This window comes from Chlamydotis macqueenii, chromosome 2 (assembly GCF_036417535.1).
Source record: "Chlamydotis macqueenii isolate bChlMac1 chromosome 2, bChlMac1.mat, whole genome shotgun sequence".
NCBI classification, from domain to species: domain Eukaryota; kingdom Metazoa; phylum Chordata; class Aves; order Otidiformes; family Otididae; genus Chlamydotis; species Chlamydotis macqueenii.
Genome location: NC_141557.1, coordinates 101344058 through 101360000, shown reverse-complemented (window position 1 = coordinate 101360000; position 15943 = coordinate 101344058). Strand labels below are relative to the sequence as shown.

Sequence of the window (15943 nt, the reverse complement as noted above, 5' to 3'; positions counted from 1 at the left end):
TCATTAATATTCCTGAAAATGAATGTTGCAGAAAATCAGATGTGTCACAACTTTTCCTTAGCTTAAAAAGCAGGGGCCAAATCTCCTCCAGTCTCGTGTTTTCAGATCCAAAGCCTCAAGAGCTCTGCCTGCGTGGGAGCTCCCAGATCTGGCCTAGAGAAGAGTGGAATATTTAACTGGCAAATAATTTTCTAGGATGGATCTGTTTCCCTATTTTAAAGCTGGTGGTTGGTTTTGAATCATTCCTCTGTGGCTCAAAAAGCTGTTCCAAAGGCCCAAATATAAACTACCCAGTAAATCCATTGGCTTGCAAAGATGCTGCGAGTACTCTGTGTCCTCATTAGTGTATGAAGCTGCAGTCCATACTGATGGCTGCTCTTAGATGTTAAACACAACATGAGCTAATTTATGAAAATATATAGATGATAAGCAATTTCTTGGTAGGCATGGAACAGCATTTAAATTTAAAGTGTGAATTTAGTGCTGGAGTGTTAGGCATTACAGCTAGTTAGAAAGATTTATACTTAAAATTGATTAATAAATTAATTAAATTAATATTTAATTATAATTAAGCATTATGTGTAGTCCTTCTATTCCTTTTCTTTGATATTTTGATGAATTGAAGTGCTTTATGCTGAAGTTCCTGATTAAAAAAAAAAAAAAAAACCACCAAAAAACAGTCCCCTCCGAAAAAAAAAACAAAGGAAAGAAATTATGCAGAAAGCTTTGTGTAACAATCATGTATAACCTCAGCAATAATATTACTGATTAACATTTTGCAGAAAAATTCAAACTTTGTTTCATAATTTAACACAGATGTATTCTTCATGTGATAGTTAGGATGGGTTTCCATTCTACTTTTCCTGTTTTGTTTTGGTTTCGTTTTTTTTTTAAATTCAGTTATAATCACAGATGACTAGAATGGACTCCTAAAAGGAAGTACTGAAATTATTTCGTACCTTAGATACTGTCCTGGTATACTGACATCAATGGACCAAATTTAAAAAAAAAAAAAATCCTGTAAAATTTCAGTCTTTTCACTACCAAATTTCGGTGCAGAAAGTAACAATACACCATTTGCTTTATTCTGAAATGGAGATTCCTTTGTGCCCATCGCATTTCATAGCCTAGCTACCTGGTGGATGTTAATCAGCATTTTTACGATCCCATTTTAGTGGCAGGGTTCAGGCTGCCGTGGACATTTTGAAGGAATTGCTTTCCTCCTGGTAGAATGGGGCCCAGGAACTCCTGCGCGCAGTGACGATGGTGAGGAGCTGGGGTGCTCCTAGGGCCCCCATGGAAGCAGTGGTGGGAGAAGGCAGCTGGTCTCTGTGGTGCTCTCCAGGGAGCTCCCCCTCGTGAGATGGCCTCTTGCTTGTATTAATGCCATCCGAAGTGAACTGAGGCACTGTGCTTTTCCAGAAAGCCTGCGTATTAGCGTGTCTGGTTGTGTGGGAACAAACAACGTGGAGGTTTCCATCCCTCTGTCTTCACAGGAGGACTTGGTAATTTGATGCCCGACCTCTTAACCCAGCCGTCTTTTGTAGAAACTAAATTTCCTTCCCCACAGGGAGGAATTCGGAGGAGACTGTTGGTTTCAATGAATTCAGCATCATTGCCCCACCAGTCCCCTCTCCACTATGTTACTGCAAAAGGAGACAATTTGGCTCCAAATGACTAATGCGATTCTTTTTGAAAGAAATATTTTTAAAATTTCAGTCTTATCTGAGATTATTGAGCCTATATCTGAGGTTAAGTATTATTAATTCATAATGACCTTCCGTGTGGCCTTCATGGGCTGGAATTGCTGTGCATGTTAGTACATACTGAGTAAAAATATTGCTGTGAAGTGATAGACTGGAACAGTGCAAAATCCTAGCTTCTATTAAAGGAAAAAAAAACCAAACAAACGAAAAAGGGAGCATTTACACACTTTTAATGAATTTTGATCTTGCCAAAATCTCTCAAATTGGTCGAGAGATTTGGAATGAAGAATTATCATTTGAAGACGAACAATACAGTTCTGCTGCAATTTCAGTAGCAATCCTCAGACCTGTTTTCTTTATGCCATGAAAACTTTAGAAACATAAACAGTGCTGAATTGCCACTGGTACTGAATAATGTGGCTTTTATTGTTGCCTGGGCTCTTCTGTATATTCAAGAAAATAATTTAATACTTCTTAATAAGTAGAAGGTAACTAAAGATGACTGTGATCTAGTCTGTTGAAAATTTCTCAGTACCCTTAATTTGTTAGTAAATTCAATATATTTTATTTAAGCAGAATCATATATACAGTATATTAACTTTTTTCCCAGGCAATCTTTACTCAGCACAGAAAGGCCAGATGTATGGGAATTGTAAAAAATCAGGATATGCATAAAAACTGTTCAAGTGCATAAAGCAGCCCCATCTGGAAGACATCTAACAGAAATGAAGTTGTACAAAACCATTCCATTGATAATAAAGCTAATTTTTATGGGTCTGACAAGTATGTAATTATGTTCAGTGGTGCTTTTCAGATTTTATCACAGTCAATAAACCGCAGTGGTAATTTCATTCCCATTTGACATATTTACATGGAAACATTTGATTGGAGGAATTAGTAACCCTGAAAGCCTTGATAGATATGTTTTAATGATCTGTGACCTCCGCAGTCCCTCATCTGTTTATTGTTGCAACAGGCGAGAAGTCGTTCCTCTGTGACCTTTGTGGCTTTGCCGGCGGGACACGTCATGCCCTCACCAAGCATCGGCGGCAGCACACAGGTCAGTAAAGCTGTCTTTACTCTTTGCTATATTTTTCTCCAGCAAGGGAGTCCCTCTACGCTGGGGAGTAGCACAAGTCAAATAGCACGTTACAGCACAAATAATACATCGGCTCATTGTTTACTTTGCTTTTTCTCGGTTTTGTGAAATCGGTATGCCCAAGTTCTGCATCAAATCCGTTAGCTGGGAGTTTGAATAATTGCTTGAGGGGGAGCAGGGGGTATTTTTGGTGTTTTTTTTCTGAAGGAGGTAGAATTGTAAAGACTGGCTTTCTTCCTTAAATGAATGCTAAGTCTACTATTTTTTTTTTCCAAGGCCCAAATAGATTACCTACTGTGAAGATTTTGCAAGAGTCTGCTAGAATGTCCCTGGGTGAAAATTAGAGACTACATATAGATTAATCCATTATTTTGGACTGAGACATAGTTGAAAGCTAGTGTTGTTTCAGTTGCCCTTTTGTAATTTTAAGATAGTTGGTAATTAATAGGTGCAACTTTAAGAGTTACCACATGGTTGGCATGTAAAGCAGGATTATTCCCAGAATTAGTAAAGCTTTCCTACCACCTGGTTATAAAAATTTAATATCAGATAAAATTAAATCAGTTCTTAGTTGCAGAAGACCAGAAAAAGTGTAAGTATTAAACATTTATTTTACCTTAATTGTGCTTTTTAGTAGTTCCTTACAAGTGTTTGATTATTTGAATAGATTTTGTTCAAACAGACGCAGAAGTGTTGCTGCTTAAGCCACTGCAGTTTTTCTTTTACTGACTGTCGTGAGGAAAATGTAATATCATCAGGAATTGCTGTGTGAGTTAAGTGACCATTGTCTAATGTACAGTGGAAAGAAATGGCTAACAAATAAGAAGCTGTAGTTGTTACATCATGAATTTTCCATGGATTTTATAAAGGAATCTCAGTGGGAGATTTTATTATGTCCCTGAATAAACCAACCTTGATTCAGGACATACACCATCTGAGTGCGTAATTTCCTGGAGTGCAGCTACTCTCTTTCTTGAGAGCCTGAAGCCATTCTTTCCGCCCTGTTTTCAGTTTATTAAAGCAACCATATTTGGAGGAGAGTCTGATGCTTTCAAAAAGGTGGGGTTTTCAATGCCAGTCAGGCAATATCCTGAAACAGATAATCTCTAAAAAAAAAAAATCATGCAGGACCAAATTTTGGTTGCAAGTCTAAATAGTTATTATACTACCAGATCTTTTCTTCTGATAACAAGGGCCGTACATTAGTGTGAGAGTACTGCCATAGTCAGTCCCCATTCACAGCAGGAAGTTTGTATTTTTTAAGTGTCTGAGAAAAGGCATTCAGTAAATATAAGAAGTCCTCTTAGTACTAAACTCTCTGAATGATAACAGGAGCAATTGCAACTACTGGAATGGAAGTTGTATGCTTCATTTGTAACTAATGGTTTCCATTTTTCTGAAGCTTTGAAGAATTTTCACATGTTGGCTAAAATTTACCAAATGTAAACTAAGAATAAAAATTCTTTTTTTTTTCCACTAGCACAAATAAATCATTGTTATCAATAGGATGGGAATGACTTTTTGTTTTCAAATGGTCTGCCATGTGGCATACTGGAATCATGCATATGTCTAGGACCCGTAGTTGGTACGGCCACACAAATGGTAAACAATCATTTCGGAATGGAAAAGTGGAAGAAATGCGTATTCTTGTCTTTACCTTTCTTGTGTTTACCTATTATGTGAGTGCAGATCTGATTTCTCGGAGGTGTAAGCCCTTATCATTGGTTATATATTTACATTTTTTGTATCATTAGGCCACAAGCCGATAGAAAAGTATTTTACTGCCTTGTTTATGTATGAAATCAGACTGAAAATATGGAATGTTCCTGGTGAAAAGCTGTCCAGGTTTTCAATGGCGTTTTGCCCTTCTTTTGCCGGTATGGTATAGACTTTTGTGCTATGATCACAGGGATTCACAGGTTATAGATCATGAAGCTTGCATCTAGCAGGCGTAACTTTATATTTTATGTCAGGTCTGGAGGCTCGTTATTACTTTGCTATTAACTTTATACTATACAGGACAGTATCTCAGAGGCAGAGGGATCTATCTTTTTGGCATTTATCTGCCTCTGTGGCACAAACAATCAGAGATGATTCTTTAGCAGAAAAATTATCTGTAGCTTCTATTTGTTTCAAGGAGAATGACACAATCCACCTTTGCCTGCATTGTTGCACTTCCATGGGTTCCCTTGTATTTTCATCCAGTGCACAACTTTCTCTCAATCCTTAGCTCCTCTTTGTACCTGTATTTTTTCTTCTGTGTCCCCATTTGGCACAATTTTCCCAGAGCAGAATGCCAAAGCAAATTACAATCAGGTTTGAAAGGGATAGGTATCAAAAATAGTCTAAATGGCTTAAATAATTCCCTACTGTAATACAAGCTGTCTGGGGGGCTGACACAGAACATCTTCCAATCCAAGATTTACTTCTGTCACCTGTCAGGGACCCTTGATTCAAGGGCAAATGAGCAAATCCGCACATGTAGTTGAGGAGTCTTAACTGGCTTAACAAGCCTTCTCTCGTCCCAGCCTCAAGGCCTGAGGTGTCCTGACACCCCAGAGAAATGTTCAGCTGCTGATAGTTATTTGACACAAGAGAGGATTAGCTGTAGGACCAGGCACTTAGAATTTTGATTCTGATATTTCTTACTCTGTTCCTCTCTCTTTAGATGAGATTATTTTTATGTACCTGGAGAAATACCTTTACTTCGTGAAAGATGCGTTTTCTTTGGAAATAATACAGGGAGCATAAAGTATAATTCAGTGTGAGAAGGCTGGCAGGACCTGGCCCTTGGTCACTCGTGGAGCAAACTGTAGGGACTAGTTTGGTAAATAGGATGTTATTCCTGGAAGATATGGTTTTGTTTTTTAAATGAAAAGAAGTACAGGAATGTTAAACTGAAAGAAAAGCTATTTGTTTTAAGACTTGAAAAATCTTTGTACTTAATTTATTTGCAAACATGATGCATCTCTATACAGATTTCCTTGATATAGGCTTTCTTAGCTGTAAAGTAGAACTGTGAAGTAGAAAAACATAATTTGACCTATCAAGAGATCCACTTATCGTTTTAATCCTGTGTTAAATATATTATGTCCTTAATGACTGACCTGGTCCTGTGAGAAGCCCACACTTTGAACACAGAACAAGCTAAGTCTTTGGCTGATTTTGCCCTGGTAAAATGTTCTAGTGTTATTTTATTATCTGAATGTATCTTCTTCGCAGTCCTATTCTGCAAGAATAAATCTATGAAATTCCGCAAGTCTTTCGCTGGCTATGTAAATATCAGTGGCCTGATCTTCTATTTTGTGAATTGAAGCAATGACAACTTCAAGAGCGGCCCAGAGTTTGACCAGAATTTTATCACATTGTAAAGAATACTCACATCTCTTTCTCTGTTGAATGCTTTACAATAGACACTTGTGGGTGCCGGTGAGCAGAAACTGTCTTAAGAAACTTAGACCACTTGCTATAGCAGCTGCTGCTGTGTGGTATATAAGGGACAGCTTGCAGTGCTGCAAGAACGTATATGCCATAGTTCTGGTGCCTCAACATGGCCAGGAGGAAAAATTTTAATCTTTTAAGTAATCCAGAAACTATTTTTTTTAATTCATATTTTGTCCCAGTAAGAAAATCTGCCTGAAGATAAATAATGTTGCAAATTTTAGTGTTGACTGAATTTAGAATGTGTCCAATTCCACTAAGAATTTACATGATTATCTGAATTTACTATAAAAAAGAGTAAATGACTCCTAAATCAGCCACCAAAAACATGCACACACACATGAAAGAAACATATAATATCACGTAATTTAAATATTTTACCCTAATCAGGATCAACTAGGAAATTGCATACATGAAAACACTTAATTCTTAATTTTAAATTGTCTTTTTAATGTTCTTGTTATTCTTCTGCTCTCTTCCTTTGTCTGCCTTTTGCTATCACTCTAGTTTTCCCTGCTTCTACATGTTCCCCAGTAAAGTTCCATTTTATGCTGTAGTAGCTGGCTCAGTCCAACGGTGCTGATGAGTCACAGCCTGTGTTCTCTTGCATGAAATTTGTTTTTTGATGTTGGCTAGTACTCCTGCAAATTGCAAAAACACCATCCTCATCTTCTACACAATGGCAGTCTAGCAGTCTGCATTTGCTTCTCGTGTGTTGGTTGTGGTAGAATCTTCCTGGGGATCAGAGAAGTACGTTACTGTAGCAGAGCGTCAGAGCATGAGTACACTTAACTGTGCACAGCAGTTGTATGACAGTCACCCCGAATTTATGGAACTACTGAAGAAGATTGTGTCTTTGTTCAAACATTTTCATGAATTTTTGAAGATGGTAGCTTATATCATACAGATCATTGTTTGTATGATTGCTTCTGCTCACTCATTTCAATCTTGCACTTCTCAAGACATTTATAGGTCAGTGTAATAAAGAAAGAAAATTTAATAATATATGTGTTTTTATCCAGATGAGTGGCTCACTTTGTGTTTCTATTTCTCTTGTGAACTGCTCTTTGACTTTAATGTGTAGTTACATTAGTCGGCATTGAATTTAATGTATAATGTAGCCTCTTCCCTTCAACTTCCCCACCACAGCTTAAAAAAATTATAATGCTGAATACCACAGAAAATGTAGCACAGTAAGAAGACTTACTGCTCTTTTCAGCAAGAGGAGAGGTGAAATTTGACAAGGATCTGTGTTGTTTTTCCTTTTCCATTTATACCAACATTTGCAGCAGAGTGTGGAACTTGATTATAGCAAACCTTGGCCAGAAATGACATTAAAAAAACTGGGTATCTTAAAACTTTCTCTCTACCTAAGAAAAATTGTGTAGTGGAACATTTTTTTCTTCCATTTCTGAGCATACAAATGTCAACCATTTTTTGCCATGGAAGACCAACCTTGTGGCATCTGCAGGGTTTCTCATAAGAAAGCAAAGGATCAAGGATGTACTTATTTTTATATGTCTTATGTGTAAAAAAGTTGACCATACTAAAAGCAAATGGAATTTACTTTAATATACTTCAGGCTTTATTAGCAAGCCTGTAAGTGCCTCTCCAGGGAACAGCCTTAACAAACACTAGAAACAGTTGGAAATAAGAAGAAAAAATCCCGTAACATGTAAGCAGATGGCTGTGTTTTGTGCTCTACTCATTCCTTAGGTCAAATGAAACTCATAGGATTCTTTCTGTGCTACGCAACACATGATGTGAAAGACAAATAGGACTAAAAGCAATAGCCTCCTGTTCCAACAACTGGGGTAACATTTCTTCCATCTTACTAAAATTCTGATTAGTTGGTCAAGACTTGCAAATTGAAGGCACCATTTGATTTTTATTTTTTTCCTGCATGTATGTGAAAGCTGGATCCTCAGTAGCACATTTATGTAAATACTGTCTATAATCTAGATGTAGAAATTGTCTGGACAGTCAAGATTATAAATAAAAAATTCACATTACCATCCACAAATCAGCATCTGTCACCTAGATTTATAGTTTTTGTTATTGTGTTATTTTCTTTTTCTTTTAAAAAGTACACGTGAAGTACACAACTGCAGAGATAAATTTGTAATTACATTAAAGTAAGCTCATCATCAAAGACAGAGAACTCAAAAGTTAAATCAGTGAAAAGAAGAAGAAGGAAAGAAAAAGAAAGCTGTAATTTGTGGGAGGGGGAAAAAAAAAAAGGTAAGATAGATGCTAAAAGAAGTCAGTGCAGAATTTGGAGAGGCAAGAGAAAAGGAAAGCCTTGGTTGTGATGGTTGAAGAACAGCAGAATGGGTAGGGCTGATGAGGCTAACTGGTTAGCAGCAGGCTTAATAACTGGCTTTTTACAGACTGATGCTCCCCATGGTCTGACCCTTTTATTGGTTGCTTTCCCAAACTTTCATTGTTGGAGCTAACATTTTCCATGTCAGGTGACTTAACTGATGCACTTCAGAAGTTGCTTGCAGTGTTGTCAAAAAAAGCAAAACCATTTCTTCTTTTGTGATCATGTGATTAGGAAATGTAGCTTTTAAAAAGTTCTTGTGTTGAAAACAAAATAAAACCCACCAAAGATACCGGGGCCTTAATCTTGGAATGTTTGTCCTTCCTTTTTTCCCCCACAGAGCTTGTTGACCATTGGGGCATTTTGGGGCACCTATCCTTCTTTTTCTTGGGGTTTGTTATTGATAAAGTAAGAGATGGTGAGGCACGGACAAGTCTTCTATAATGGTAAGGGTGGTGGGGGTGGATTTTAGAGGGTTTTTTACCTTTATTAATATTTAAATACATAGTCTTTGTCCTTACTCACACAATTTTGCATACACTATCTTATTTTATATAGTGTTATTTTTAAAATACTGTCAATGTTGCTTTTTTATTTGTATTATTCTAATTTTGTATAAATTAGATCCGTGTCTGGAGGTGAGGGAGAATCCTTCTGGAATAATAGCAACCCGTATAAAAATAAAATAAAGTTTATTGCCTGAGATGTCTAGAGGGCAGGAATAGGGGAAGGAAAATAAGGACACAAAGGCTGATAAAGAGCATTTTGGCCCAAAGATAAGGAAGACAAAAAATACTTAAATGAGTAGGTTTCTGGAAAACTTAAAGAAATAAAGAAATAAACAAAAGTACTGCTGCTACAGCTAATATACTCTTCTTTTTTTTTTTCAGCTGTATTTATCAACCTGGTTAATTTTCCATAAAAATAAATACTTTTTCCCATCTGCAGCTGCTTAGAATTACAGGCCATGCTAGGCCATCCTTTTTTCCTTCTGTTTTAGTTGGCTTTTGTTGTGTGGTGCTGCTGTGATGTATTTTCTGTCGGGTGAGATTTACACATAGTCCACTTGACAGGAGCAGTTTAGCCACAAGGGTTTCCTGAGGAGAAACTTCCTGGAGCGGTGGGCAAGGATTATCATTTTTCTTTCGGTCGCAGCAGAATTTGCAAGCCCTCCTGGCTTCCACGGGCCCTCCCTCGTCTGTCAGTCCCGCTGGCCCTTCCCCAGCACAGCAGCAGACCTTTACCTGACCCATTCTCCCCTAAATGGCAAACTAAAAATCTCCTTTCAGTTCGGATCTGCTCTTTCTTTTTTTTTTTTTTTTTTTTTTCACAGGGGGCCAAGTTGGCAAGGTTCTAAAGCATTTTAAATTAAAGCAGTTAAAATAAGTATGTATGTTATCTAAAATATCTGCAGCTTTACTACTTAGGCTTGAGAATGTTGCTATCTTCTTTAATACTAGAAGTTAAAATAAATCAGGGACAGGAAATCTTCAGTTCAAGAACAGGTTATGTTGCTAAGGCGTCTGTGGCCTCCCCGAGAGTTTAATTGAAGCAGCAGCCAGTACCATTCAAGCTACTGGGAGAATTGTCTTCTCTGGAGCACAGAGTCGGCGTCTGACAAGAAAACCCCATTTGGGGCAGGAAAGACATACTTTCTAGCAATCTCAATTTGTCCAGCATAGAGGCTTCCGCATTGTGTCTTGCCCTTTCACCTTTCCTTGTCCCATGAAACAATAGATGAAAAATAGTAGCTGGTATTCACTCCAGCAGCTGCTAAAAGCAATTATTCCAACTCTTTATGGAGCTTTCAGAAGCTGCTTCGTTGTCCTTCCTTACAGCCTTACAGACTTTCCAGGCCTGGGGACCTTGCATTTCTTTTTCCCTCATGAGGGGAAAAAAAACAAGCAGTTTCCAAGAATGAAAAATGAAGATTTCTCTCTCTTCTTAGAATTCTGGCAAAGTCTCTTTGGAAGTCTTGAGTGTCTGATGCTTTAAGCAGGCTTGAAAAAAATCTAACTTGGAGGCATGGCTGCTTGGGAGTGGCCTTTTGCTAGTGATGTGTCTTCTGCTGGTGGTGTGTCTCCTGTCAGTCTGAAAAACTGTAAATTGTACCTCCTAAGAGACGCAGGGTTCAATTTTGAAACTGCCTATTCTAGACCTCTGAAAAGTCTACAAGGTTGGTGTCCATCCCTAGCAGTTTTATTCAGACTTCTTAAGTTAGGGATGTTGGTTCCTTATGTAGTCTTTAGAATAAGTACTTCTGAAAGCTTGCACAATGCAGTCAAGATCACCTAAGTTAGGAGTGGTCTTCTGTCTTCTGCATATGAAAAGAAACCTGTTTCCTCCCTAAATAGTGATTACACATGCCTGTAAGCCACACAGAATATTTCTGGAGCAACCAGTTGGAAAAATGAGTTGCAGGTGGCTTGGCTAGGCATCACAGTATGTGTATCTGTCATGAGATTTTGTCTTAGTGTCTTCTGATGGGCGTATTCCTCCACTGGAAGGATAAGTACTCTTTTCACAGAATAATTTATAAGCTAGAGATTATCTTTCTTCAATTAATAGTCCTCTAGAAATTTTCAGTGGAGTTGCGCATTCAGCAGAGATTGCATTTTGGTCTTCTGAAAACATTATTGTCCTAGTCTGGGTTTAGTGGTTGGTTGTTGGTTTTTTTTTTTTTTCATTAACCTTTCAAGTCCTCCTACTGAAACTGGCCCACTGTTCAGAAAAGACTCACAAGGGCAGAAGGATAGTAGACAAGAGAGGGGGAATGGAGCACTGGGTTCTGATTCGTGTGACAAATCCAGGACCAGAGACAGAAAAAAAACAGACACTTTCCTCCCGGAGGTGTTCCTTTCTGAGCAGACACTGAATACCAGCTTCAGACTGTTTTCTCACCTTTTTTCTCCAAAAGCATTGCTTTCAGGGCTGTGCATGGGCTCAGCTTCAGCAGAAGGTGTAGGAATGTCTGTCACTTGATGATATTTTCATGAAATAACACGCAGCAACATGGTTACGCTGTCTCAGTGCAGTTCTTTCTCCTCCTTTTTTGCTGCTCTGCAACACCACATGCATATGTGTCATAGTGAGACTAGTATTTTCCAATTAATACACTGTATATGGAAAATTATTTTGTATTTGTGGTTGCTAATTATATACATAGACTAAAATCTATCACAGGGGATTTGCCAGAATTTTAGACCTATCTTCCTTTTCTGTTGATGAAAACTGGTAATGCATATCTTCTCTTCCCACCTTCTAGGAGAGAAACCATTCAAATGTGATGAGTGTAACTTCGCTTCCACGACGCAATCGCACCTGACAAGACATAAGCGTGTCCATACTGGAGAAAAGCCTTACAGATGTCCCTGGTGTGACTACAGGTAATGAGTCATTAACTAAACCATGATGAGAGAAGGGTTAAGGTGATCAGACGAGGTTCATTTGAAGTCACCAATAAAAATATATTGCCATTAAAACACCATCAGAGCAGCAGTAATTGCATATTAAATTAGGAGCTAAATTTAAAAACTTAGTCTTCAGTATTTAGGTATTACTTTATAAAGAAAAACAAATGATGGGAAACCTTTTAGTGGTAACACTGCCGTGCTAATGCTGAGTGTTTGTTTCACAGCTGCTCTAATGTCTGTGAGAATTCTCCATGGTGAGGCTGCTTATCTGCATCGCCTTTTCAAATCAGTTGCAGTTTTGAAATTTTTCTCGGTTGAGTTGCAACCATTTCACCAAGAAAGGAAAAGTCCCCTAAAAGGCTTAGCAGCCTAAATGCTCACCAGACACTTATTAGAAGAGGAAGCAACTGGAGCTAGTTACGGTGCTGCAGAGTCTGTTTTTTTTTTTTTTTTTTGCTCAAGTTTTCCTTTGCCTTGCCAGGCAAGTTGTTAGGATGAGAGTCGGCTGTAGCGTGGTTGCATGGAAAGTCTCCCATGTTCCACCATTAAAACTTATTCTGTTAGGACAGTAGATTAAGTTCTCAAAAATCACATGAATGAACAGTTAAGATTACTTGTGGTGCTTATTCCATGTGTCTTTTGTTCATTATAGACTAATTATTAAATGATCCCGTAGAATCATAGAGTGGTTAGGGTTGGAAGGGACATTCAAAGGTCATCTAGTCCAACCCACATATTGCTTCTTAAATGATTCTTTACTCTTCTTAAACATACTTCTACAATCATGAATACTTTTAATACCTTGCAGTGAGGTGGCCAGTCTATGTGTACTATAAAGGAATCCGTAGAAGTTATTCATGAGCAAGTTGCAAGAGTTGATGTCCAAAATGTTTTTTTTAAAAATCAGAATTCTATACGATAAATGGCAAATGCTTATGTAATTAGATGCATGTGCAGTGATGCATGCACACAAGAGGAGAAGTTAAACATTTGATTATGCCACTATAGCATTTTAAAATTTTCTTTTATGCTGAGCAAACAACTGTAGTGTTCCTTTAGTATAAGTTTTAAGGTAGTTTCCTAAAACAAGGTTATATAACAAAGGCTAGCCGCTCTCGTAATACCTGTTTTCATGGTGTTTGTGAGCTGCTTTAAAGAAAGTTCCTCTACAGAAAGCTTCTGCAGCAATTATGCCGTTTCTGTACAAAAATTTTTGTTGCATTGGTTTGTGCACGTGGAGCAAATGTTCTGTGCACTCTTCTGTGTTGAGCACCCATTCAATTTTGGCCTAGAACTGCAGAGAACTGAATTGTATAACCTTGGAGGGGCCTTCCATTTCTGTGCTGCTACCTTGAGAGTCTCTGCTTTTTGTTTGGGTTTTTTTTTTTTTTAAATAAAAGTATTTCTGTCAGCTTCAGTAATTCATCTAAGAGAGGTAGTTTTGTGTTTGTCAGAGTGGTTGTGTTAAGAGGTCTGTGTTGAGTGAAGTGAGAGCGTATAAGCAATAGTGTGATGTGATGTGCTGCAAGGAAGGCAAAAGGAGTGCTATCTTTGATGCTGCGTATTTGAGGAGGCTTAATCTTGAGGTCAACACTTTAATGAACCATCCCAATTGAAAGGAATAGTCTTATTACAAAAGTAGGTAATGAGGGGGAATTACGTGGGTTTGAGCTCCTGGCTTGAAGACCCTAGAGACTGGGAGCATTGTAGATGTGAATCAATTTGCAGTTTGGGGTTTCTTACACCCACTCAATGAGTGGATGCAGTTCTCTCACTCAGTATGACAAAATGCATAACTTCAGTGCTCTGTTTAGTGGAAGATGGGATTTTTCTTTGAATGGACAGTTTTCTGTACAGGACAGAAATTCCAAGAAATTACAATTTTTGTACTAGTATTTCATTATATTGGGGGTTATTAGAGAAGAGGCAAGCATAACTTATTTTATAAGGATTAACAAGAAATCTCTGAGTATCCTCTGCCTCTATATTACTGAAAAATGTTTCTTGGTAATAGGACACTAGTTTCCATTCCTTGCAGGCCAATTTTGACCTAATCTTTGGAGGCTGCTCTCTACAGATATCAGCTGATGAAGCTTTGATTTTTCAGGAAATTTGTTCTGAGCTCAGCTGAAAAACATCTGGCAGGGTTGCAGGAATCAAGAGCGCTGCTGCTGCTGCTGCTGCAAGTTCACAGAGGCAGTGAGTTACTCTGTATAGCTGCAGAGGAGCCAGTAGAAGGGCTGCTGTATTTATTAGCCCAGCAGTCCTTCTTGTGCCTGCCAGTTTCCACAGTCCTGGGATATTAGCCAGCCTTGTTGGCAAGTATATGTTTTGCTCTCTGTCCACCTCTCTCATTTTTTTCCCTCTCTTTTTAAATTTTAAGATATAATTTTAAGAACATCACGTGTTGCCTCCTTGTCAACTCGCCCAGTACTATCTCTTTTCATGGAAAGGTATTAGCAGCTCTGTAAATAATGTCCCATATACCAGTTAAGCAGATGGGATGTAGTCCTGCGAGTGTCATCTGCAGAAAACATAAAATCAAGATTTTTAAATCTGCTAACCTAGCAAAAAAAAATCACCCATGCCTGGTGGTCGAGTTCTTACTGTGGTGCTTTCAGATGAGCCCTTGCACTGTAAGATGGTCCAGACTATTTCAGATGTTGCTGTTTAGTGTTGCTTGGCAACTGGAGACTCTTTAATGACCCTTGTAGTTTCAGTGAGGTGAATATTCCTCGTTTTGTGTTCGGATATGGAGTATTGTTAGTGCTACCATAAAGTCTCCTTTCACTGATAAGTGAAGTGATCTCTCTATTCTGTAAAGTAGTTTGAGACACTTGAATTAACAGAGTGTCTAAATACAAGGTATTTTAATTATACCTGTTCAGCTCATCAGTGCTCAGAGGGTTCTTAGAGATTCCTGATTTCAAGTTTTTTAATTCCTTGGGAGGAAATTGTGAACAATCATCCTGCAAAAACTCATGCCAGTCTAGCAAGTGAAAGGCTAGCTAATCCTGGCTAGAAGTGCAGAAAGAAAGTGCAGAAACTAATCTGAATTTAGGAACTGTTATGAAAATCTGGATCACCTGTGACTGGACAGATACTTAGAACAGATACTTAGAATTTTTTTTTTTTTTTTTTTGGTTTAGCAGCAAAAACTGAAGTGAAATAGGCTTCAGGATACTATGGGAAAAAGATTGATTTTGTCTGCATGCAACAGAAAAGGGAATTTATTCCCTGTATAACTCACAGCATGGGAAATTCTTTTCTAGCTAGGAAGAGACATGAATGGATGTGATTTTTCCGAAGTGAATACTAAACTAGCCTAGTGTTTTTAGCTCACAAATTACATATTCTCAATAGTATGCATATTCCCAAAAAGAAAATGGGAGATTTTGCTCATTTTGTTTTACCAAGTTGCTTTTATAATCTATGTTTATGGTTGTACTTAAATATTCTTGCAAAAATGTTACCTTCCATCTTGACTTTCTGTACTGTGACTACTCAGTATTTATTTTTGTCTAAATCTTTTGTATATTGATAACAAAGAGATTAACATCTGCTTTTCTCTGTAGCAGTATGCAATGCTTATTTTACATTTCTTAGTCATTTAAAAAAGATGTGTTATGGGGCTAAACTTTTCAGATTACACCATCGTAGAGTTATACTGACAACAATACTATTTGCATTTGGTGATGGGCACAGGAAGTAGAGAAGAGCCATATAACCTCCCAAAGCTGAACAACACCGGTGAACTTCAACTGATTTCTAAATCTGTTTGTTGTATAGACTGTGGCTGTATTTTCTAAACATGCAGCATATTTAGGCACCTGTATTTAACCTGATTTCAGAAGTGCTAAACTCCCATAAGTCCAGTGATGCCAATGAAAGATGCAGATATGCATCTGCGTTTTCAGAAACTGGACTGGTTTTGTGCATGTGTCTAAAGTAAAAAATTAGG

The 15943-nt window shown here is 37.8% G+C and overlaps 1 protein-coding gene across 4 annotated transcripts in view; it reads left to right on the top strand.

Annotated features, from left to right (window-relative positions):
- Nucleotides 1-15943, top strand: part of ZNF407 (zinc finger protein 407) — a 345968-nt gene that overhangs the window by 204527 nt on the left and 125498 nt on the right. For all 4 annotated transcript variants that reach the window (XM_086740544.1, XM_086740543.1, XM_086740546.1 and 1 more), the window contains 2 exons: nucleotides 2683-2766; nucleotides 11835-11955. In XM_086740544.1, the coding sequence (XP_086596670.1) occupies nucleotides 2683-2766; nucleotides 11835-11955 (205 nt within the window). The remainder of the gene's footprint in view (nucleotides 1-2682; nucleotides 2767-11834; nucleotides 11956-15943) is intronic.